At 48.6% G+C, this 8,722-nt stretch overlaps 1 protein-coding gene across 1 annotated transcript; it reads right to left on the reverse strand.

The window, feature by feature from the left end:
- Nucleotides 1-342: 342 nt before the first annotated feature.
- ID3 (inhibitor of DNA binding 3, HLH protein) lies at nucleotides 343-2,238 on the reverse strand. Its single transcript, XM_016126799.2, has 3 exons — nucleotides 1,578-2,238; nucleotides 1,376-1,458; nucleotides 343-826 (listed from the first exon to the last, which is right to left on the reverse strand). Exons 1-2 carry the CDS (start codon nucleotides 1,875-1,877, stop codon nucleotides 1,399-1,401), a joined length of 360 nt encoding a protein of 119 aa, XP_015982285.1. The 5' UTR covers nucleotides 1,878-2,238; the 3' UTR covers nucleotides 343-826; nucleotides 1,376-1,398.
- Between the last annotated feature and the right edge of the window lie 6,484 nt (nucleotides 2,239-8,722).

Consider the following 8,722-nt stretch of genomic DNA (forward strand, 5'->3'; position numbering starts at 1 on the left):
AAAAGCTCTCATGGGACTTAAGAACTGGGACTGAGACCTGATGTCTATCCTGAGTTCCGAACTTGCTGGGTGAGCTTCTGCCAGTCACTTCCGCCACCCAGCCCTCCCTCATCTGTAAAATGAGGGGACAGCGCCAGGATTTTTTCTGCACCCAACCCTCAGAAAGTAGGGCTCTCATCATGAGCCCTTTCCACTCCCTCTTCCCCCCACCAAGTCTTAGCTGGGCCTTTTCCCATCTCCTTTTTAAGGGAATATGCAAGTTTTCTTTTCCCCAAGCTCCAAGACATTTCCCCTAAATTCAGTCTTATGAGAATGTTAGTACTTAATCAAATTATATACACGAGTGTTTAAAAACTGTTTATTATGCAAAATGTTAACTTTTATAAAAAGTTTAATAACATACATCGCATGGTTACAGAAAGTCACCTTCCTGCAAAAAGGTACAAAAGCTATATACTCTATTATAGAGTTCATAATCAGGGCAACAGAGCCTTTTTCCGAGGAGACCAGAAGACCAGCTCTACCGCTGCCTTGGCAGAGTTTGGAGAGCAGCCACTCCCCCTCACACTCTAAAAGACAGTCTTTAAAACTTGGGGGTAGGGTAGGACTGGGTGACGTTGCCCAGCTGGTGCCCAGAGAGCTAGCTCTGGTTCTTTAGGCCACCCAAGTTCACAGTCCTTCGCTCCCGGGCACCAGGTCCAGCCTCGAGGCAGGGGCTTGGGGAAGTCAAGTGGTCAGGGAGAGGTTGGGGCCCATCCATGCCCTCGGGCTTCCGGGTGTAGAGGATCCTGGGGTCCCAGGCGGAACGGGCGCCAGCACCTGCGTTCTGGGCGGGGGAGGAAAGACCAGGGAGCAGTCAGTTTCCGCGGAACGGCGCCGAGGCGGAGGCCGTCCGCAGACTGGCCGGCGCCAGGGAGGAAACTTGGTCTCTACCTCCAGCTGATAACTCCGCGCCCCACGCTGCCCCCACCCAGTTGGCGCCAAAGGACCACGGGCGGGGCTTGCATCACCCCTCCCTCTTGGAATTGACACTAGTTGGGAGAGGGCTGAGGCATACACAGCTCCCTTTACGACTCCAAAACTACAAACAGAACAGCCTTTTTATTTAGTCAGACCAGCGCTTACTTTCTTGGATCTTTGGCCACTGGGGAAGGGAGGGGCAGCGTGCGTTTAAGGTTCAAACGCACATTATAGAAACTGGTTCCGTCATTCATTTGATATGACTACGGGTAAGTTACTTGCTCCTCTCTCTAGCCTTGCTTTCCCTAAACAAAGGGGGTGGTATTCCCTTAAAAGGTCTACCAACTCCAAGATTTACTGTTTAAGCACCACCGCGCCCCAACCCTCACCCCCCCAAGAAGGCGGAGATACTCACCTGGAGGCGCCAAGACCGCCAGGTCAGTGGCAGAAACTCCTCTTATCATTGGAGATCACAAGTTCCGGAGAAAGTTCGGCTGTCTAAGAGAGAAGGAAAAGAGGAGAGAGTTACGCATGGCACTTGGAAATTGAAGGGGTCCAGCAGCATCCCCGCCCTGGGGCTCAACCCCGCCCCAGCTCCCGCGCACTCCCACGCGTACCTGGATGGGAAGATGCGGGCCGTCTGGAGGTCCAGGGGCGGGCTCGGCCAGGACCACCTGCAGGTCGAGGATGTAGTCGATGACGCGCTGCAGGATTTCCACCTGGCTAAGCTGAGTGCCTCGCGGGACTCCGGGTACCAGTTCCCGCAGACGCGAGTAGCAGTGGTTCATGTCGTCGAGTAGGCTCAGCGGCTCCTCGGCTGCCGGGCCCTTGCCGCGGCCCCGTGCGATGGCCAGGCTGCGTTCCGACAAACAGCACACCGCCTCGTAGCAGCCGCGCACCGGGCTTAGAGCCTTCATGTTGAGGAATGAAGTTAAAGGTGCCGAAAGGGCGAAAAAAAGCCGAAAGAGACCCTAGAGAAGCTTGCAACGCGCGCACGCTCGCGGAGACCGGTACTTATAGAGCCCGCCTTGAAGACACGCCCCTTTATGCAAAACAGTCCTCCTTGGCCCGCCTCCGCCAACCCTGGGCGTTCACAACCCAGTAAAATTGCAAACAGGCTTTCTCCGGCCGGTCTGACGCCGAATACCGCGGAGTCGTGGATTCAAAGAATGAGGAAGCGCTGATAGTGGGGAGAGGCGGGCCTCTTTGCCAGCAAGGATTTTAAAAATCACTTAAAACCACTAACTTTAAGAATTTGCCTTTTCCTGGCAGTGCCTCAGATCTTTGAGCTCCCCTGCCCCCCCTGCCAGTCCATCCACAGTCCAACACTAGTTCGAACCCACAGCTCCTCCGAGGTCATAAATCCCTGAACAGCAAAGAAGTTTTTTTTTTTTTTTTTTTTTAAAGCAAAAGGTTTTTCAAGGGAAACTTGTAAGGAATTAGTGCCGCCTTGTTCCCCAATTTGCTGTTCGTCTGACCTCCAGACTCACTGGCGTCAGGAATTATCTTGTGACCAGAGGGGAAAAAAATTAATTGCGGTGAAGCTGAGGTTACAATGAAGAAAACAGATTTGGGCTAGGCGCTGAGATTGCAGAAGGAGGAGGGGAAGGGGGGTTTGAGCAAAGAACACTATTTGAGCAACAGAAGAAAATTAAAAAAAAAAAAAAGCCTGAATCTCTGCTTTTTGCACGAGGAAGGAAAAGGGCTCTCACCCTGTAGCCCCATGTGCTCCATAAGGAGCCAAATATATGGCCACTTATGTTTTGGAAGTGAGTTTGATTAGAATTTTGGACACGGTTTTGAATATGGAGGGGTGGTAAAAGAAGGGATGATTTCCATATAACCTTTTAAGGAGGACCCCATGGGGTCAGCAAATCTCTTAACTCTTCCTCCTTTCCCCCTACTCTCCACACACCTCTGTGCAGAAAACAATAGTTTGGTAATTCCATTGCTCTATTGTCTGTCCCTTTCTGCTGTGGAAGGGCAGGCCACCTGAATTTGATTATTCTTAGCCTTGCTTAAATAGCTCCAGCTCCATCTGAGAGCCCAGAAAAGGGACAAGAGGGCAGGCAAGTTAAGCCCTCTATTGCACTCAATATTCTTTGCTTGTCTTCTTATCACTTTCCAGAACTTTTCGGAATTTGCAGCCTTAAAATGCTGGTTTCCATCTTGAAACTGACCAAGTGGGATTTCCCAATAGTTGCTTCCTTAATCAATCAGTTGGTAAATATTTATGCAGTCGCTTCGCATAAAGCAGCAGCTTCTGTTCTCAAGAATCTCACAATTTGGGGAGACAAGATTAACACAGGAAACAATTAAGAGTTCTATATTATGCGGCACTGATTAACAAAACAATGGGATCTCAGAGCTAGGAGAGTCTCAAGACAGTCATAGTACAAAGGACTTAGGACTGGAAATCAGGAGCCCTAGGTTCAACATCTCAGGCCTGCCAATAATTTGTCATGTGATCTTGAACAAATCCAGCTACACTGGCTTTATTTGCCTTGTGAGTAAAATGCAAGAGATGGTGCTAAGTAATTATTTAAAATCTTTCCAACTCTGGAAGTCTAAGACTTTATGAAATTTGGACAGGCAGCTGCGAGATGGTAAAGGGAGCAAAGAGGGGCTATGTCATACCACAGGTAATGGCAGAGCCAGGCCCAAAGTCTTGTTTTTGCTGTCATACCACAGGGCTCTGTGTCCCAAATAACTTCTTTAAAAGACATGAATCTTTTCAAGGACAGCCTCCTTAGTATAAGAAACAGGAAGCGTGGACAAGTCAGTCTATATATACTACAGATGTCAAGTGAAGAGAGTGCTAGCTATTTGGTCATGGGAAGGGAAAATGGTGGCTATGGGGACTCCTGGATGATCAAATAGAAAGACCTTTCCTTTTCTATCATGCGGACTTCCATGATTTGTGCAAAATGTGAAACCCAGGAAGTTCTGGAAAAATCATGGCTTTCAGGGCCAGGCAGATTTATGTTCAAATACCCATTCTCTTTTACTAATGATGTGATCTTTGGGTTAGTCATCTCTCTGCCTCAATTTCTGAATTTATAAAATGGACCTTATTAGACCAACTTCATTCCTTCCACAAATAATTACTGAGTGTCTCTTCTCTGCAAGGCATTTGATATGCTGTCTCCATCGTATCTGTTAGTCTCTTTGGTGCCTGGGGATCTAGCATAGGCCAGGTGTGTGTGCAATCCACAGGTTTTCCTCTCTCCTTGCCCTCTGTTTCTACCACTGATGCCGCAGGCTTGTACAGCCACTTGCAAAGCGCCTTCATATTTATTATTTCCCAAAATGTTTTCAGACCGAAATGCGTTTGGGCTGTAAGACATATAGCAGGAGAGGGATGCAGGGGGATTAGCAAACAGAATGACCACACCAATAACTTGCAATGCGGCCCTGGATGAATTTTCTTCCTTCCTGTGCCTCATTTTCTGTAAATTGCGGGCGGGGGAAGCAAGTGACCTCTAAGAGTCCTATCCAATCTAAGATTCTAATTCTGAAAGAAGCAGGTTAAGGCTAGAACACTGAATGAAGTTTGAACCCAAAAGACTTCTTTCTCCCAGCAGTGGACTAGCTCAGGCCTTCTGCAACTTGTTTAGCGGTGGCGGGGCCTCAGCCTCTTATTCCAAATGCCTCTGAACTTTCTGTTCCCAGTTCTGCTCCTTTTACCAGCTTTTTCCCCCCTCTTGCATTTTTTATTTTTATGAAAGGATGTCATTAAGGCTTTTGTCTGCGCTGTTTTTGTTTCAGAACTTTTCTCACAATCCTATTTTTTGTTGAGGAATCCGCTCCTTTGCCCAGCTGTGGGTCCCGGTCCCACAGCTGTGTTGATCTAAGACTCAGCCCCAGACAGCCTGGCGCCAGGGTGGGACGTCATGCGTTCACACAGGGATGCGTGTCCCAGGCAACCTTTCCTCGGGCAGTCACCGGCCGGCGACGGCCGCCCCTACCAATGAGCGCCCGACACCCGAGAAAGGGGCGGAGTCTACACCGCCCCGACCCGCGAGTGGCTTGTGAATTGCAGATGCTGAGAACTTGATAACGTTCCTTGAATTGGGGCTTTTTAAAGTCTTTTTTTCGCCCCCTCTTTCTTTTCTTTCTTTTGTTAATTCTCTTTCTTTCCACCGTCTTCCTTTATCTATACGTGTATGTAGTTTCTCCTCGCTGTCTTCTTCCTTTTTTAAACTATCTCCTCCCAGTGTCAGGAATTATTTTGTAAGCATTTCCAGGAACTGAATCTTTCTTTGCCAAAATTAAAGAGAGAGAGAGAAAGAAAAGAAAAAACTCAGTGTTGTGCTCTCTGATTTTTTTGAAGAGTTGGCAGAACCATTAAGTTATACTGTTTTGTCTTTTAAAAAAATTTTTTAAGTGGTGGGGGGTCTCTGAGCTGTCGATTTCAAAGCCAAAGTAATGCTGATGAGAACTGCAGATGTCTTTTTGCCTAAATTGAGCTTCTATCTATCCACCTTTTTTTGTGTGTGTGTGTGCCATTTATGTTGAAAGTGGGGATCGAGGAAACTTCAGAAACTTGCCCAAGGTTAGTTGGGATGTCAGCTGGTGGTGTGTGGCCAGGACCCAGACTTCTCCCTCATTTGGCTCCCTGTCCACTCTGCTGCCTAACTCTAATTAGCATTGGGGTAGTCTGCTGTGGTCTCAGAACCCCTCCCCACCCCCATCCCCAGATACTGCATTTCCTACTATGTACCTGTTTGCTAACAAATTGCCTGTAAAGGTGTGCCGAGAACTTCTCAGCTATATACATAAAACATAGCCCTTCTCCTTCCCTCAGCAAGGCTAGACCTCAAAGTACTGCTTGAGACTTGCTTGATACAAGGAAAGCACAGGGAATTCAGAGGCAAGGCTGAGCTCAAATCCTTGCATGGACTACCTACCCTCACTTGGCCTCAGTTGTCTTTATAAAGTAGGAAGGAAAATAAAATTCACCTATCTCACGGCTGGGAGAGTCAAAGGGGACAAGGGATGAAAAGTGCTGTGGGATTCAATTAATGTGGTTCTTTTTATGTGCTGTGATGTAAAGTAGCCCCTGGTGAGTGGGATAGGTGGTGCCAGGTGAATTTAATGGTTCCTGCTGAGATGGTTTTCAGGAATAGGGGCAATGTTGAAAAGAGTAGTGTGAGGAGCATCTGGAGCTAATGCATGAGTCCTTGTAGGGGTGGGGATTTCAGGGACCCCCAAGATAGGCTCCTCTACAGTTCAGAAGTAATTAGAGCCAGCATCATCATGGTCATCCTTCAGTGAATCTTAACTATTTGCCAAGCCCTGTTTGCCTTTTCACAGGTTATCTCACTGACCCATTTCATAAACAAGGAGACTGAGGTTCCAAGAGGTTAATATGCTCGCCCATAGTCATATAGCTAGTAAGCAGCAGATCCAAGATTTGCAACCAGGCCTTTCTCAAAGCATGTGTCCTTCTATGCCTATGCTTTTTGTGCTCTTCCTTCAAGGGACCTGCTGGTAGCTTGGACTTAAAAGAATTTTATTCTGTTGGATACCAGAAAGCAAGGTGGGGAATGCGTTAGGTAGGAAGACAGACACTAAGGTACTGGGGATATTAGGGGAAAATGTTAATTTCTAAGGCAAGAGACTCAGAGAGCATTGAAGTTAACTAACCCCTTACTTCAGCCGGTAGGCAATGACCACGGGACATCCAGGAGCTAGCCTGACTTCTAGGAGTGGAGCGGGGGAGGGTAGACACAGAGAAGTAGGAAGGGAGTTTATTTCCTGAGAACCTATTCTGCACCGGTGCTTTATACATTATATCTTGTATAATCTTCTCTAGAGTCTTTTGGGGGTAGGTTTTATTATGACAAAGATACTGAAGTTCAAAGAGGTTTGTCCACACGGCTGGTAGGAAAAAGCTCCAACAATCAAGATTTGAACCCAGGCCAGTGGGTCAGACATTGACACACACAAGAATAGAGACATTCAAACTGCACACAGTGTCCAGGCACACAAAAGACTAGTTCCCTCAGCTTAGCATTTCTAGGCTAATAAGGACAGATAGGAACAACCTCGTTTCTCTGTTAGGGGAAACGTTTGGAACTCAGACTCTGGAAAGCATAAGTAGGTAATATGGGAGTTTAACTCCGACTTAACAAATAAAAGGAAAAGAGTATATTACAGTGGTTTTACCATTTCCAAAACACTTTCATTTATGATTTCACTGAGCACTACCAAGCACCATGTGGGGGGCGCATAGAGCTCACTTGCTTTGTAGTCAAGTCCTATTTGTCTCCCTGGTCTCAGTATCCCTCACAGTGTCTGAAACAGAATGGGCACTCAGTAAAGATGTACTGAATTAAGTTCCACTCTAGGAATTACTTTGGGGAGACTACTGAGAGGAGAATTTAAAACTCAAATGCAAGTTGTGCTGGATGACTCTGATTTTGTGACTCTCAGACATAATGTCATTTGCCGTAGACAGATGCTGACAGTTAGATTTGGGCTCCCACTAACAGGAGTTCAGGAAACCCTTTAGAAAGATTATAGAGTCCAAGGCAAGAAGAGATGAAGTTCCCGCCAAAAAAAAAAAAGCAGACTTTACCCTGCCTAAGTATTGTCTTCTGTCGGCCTAGGGCCCAGCAGCCCTTCAAAGGCTGTGAGGGTTGGTAGGAAGGTAGGGAGGGGAGGGATCCAGCCTGGGGACAGAGCTGACTCTGCTAGAGAGGAAAGGGCTTCTCCATCCCTAATCCGGGCAGAGCTCTGCAGTGAGCTGGAAATGCAGGGGTGCCAGAGAGCAGAGGCAGCTCGGAAAGAGTCTCCTGCCAGTCAAAGCTGCCCCCAAGTGTCACCATTTACAGTGGCCCAAGCATTAGCAGGCTTATAAAGGATAACTTTTGCTAAGTGCCAACAATGAGCCAGGCGTCTCCCTGTATTATTAATGTATTACATGTATTATCTCCCTCAATCCTCATATGAACTGAAGCTCAGAGGGGTGAGGTGACTTGCCCAAGGTCACACAGCTGTTGGGAGGCAGAACAGGGCTTCCTGAGTCCAGAACTTGTGCTTTTGAAGTATGAGCCAGGCTACCAACTGAGGGAGAAAGGAAGCAAATGCTGGAGAATGAGGCGCTGCTGTCTTAAGAACAAATTGCGGAACTCTTGTAAGGAGACATTGAGAATAGAAGAAGTAAATTCATATTTGAAATCCATTTTGCTCAACAGACCCGTATGGCATCAGGCAGAGTGTGTGTGTGTGTGTGTGTGTGTGTGTGTGTGTGTCTGAGTAAGTGGGTTCTTCCCTGAGTGTATGTGTTCCTCTGCCAGTGTTACTGGCCCCTCTCTGGGTGTGGGACCCTTATGAGGGTTGGATGTCTAGGCTTCTGGCGAGAGTGTGTCTCCCCCTGAGTGTTGCAGCCTGTCTTACATGTGCGGTGTGTCTCCCAGAGTGCCGTCGCGCCCTGCCTGCGCATGACCTCCTCTGGGTGTGCAGCCTCTCCCCCAGTGCCCGCTTCAGTATGTGTCCATCTTCCCCCAATTTCCCGGCCAGGTGCACAACAGGGCCAAGAGGACAATGGGCTTGTGCGCGCGGGTGGCCTTTTCTTCCACTCCCTCACCCCCCAAGGCCCTCCCCGCCGCACTCCACGCCCCGGCGGCCCCCACCGCGGCCTGTGTGACCCTCCCGGCCTTCCCCGCCCGTGCCCCACGCCCCACGCCCCGGGGGCCCCCACTCCGGCCCTGCCCGACCCTCCAGGCCCTCCCCGCCCGCGCCCCGCTCCCCGCGC

Source organism: Rousettus aegyptiacus, unplaced genomic scaffold, assembly GCF_014176215.1.
Source record: "Rousettus aegyptiacus isolate mRouAeg1 unplaced genomic scaffold, mRouAeg1.p scaffold_m13_p_1, whole genome shotgun sequence".
In the NCBI taxonomy this organism is placed as follows: Eukaryota; Metazoa; Chordata; class Mammalia; order Chiroptera; family Pteropodidae; genus Rousettus; species Rousettus aegyptiacus.

Coding starts and splice junctions, on each gene's coding strand:
- ID3 (XM_016126799.2), bottom strand. CDS start 1,877: ATGAAGGCTCTAAGCCCGGTGCGCGGCTGCTACGAGGCGGTGTGCTGT. Junction 1,459..1,577: donor GCCCGCATCTTCCCATCCAG/GTACGCGTGGGA, acceptor CTTCTCTCTTAG/ACAGCCGAACTTTCTCCGGA.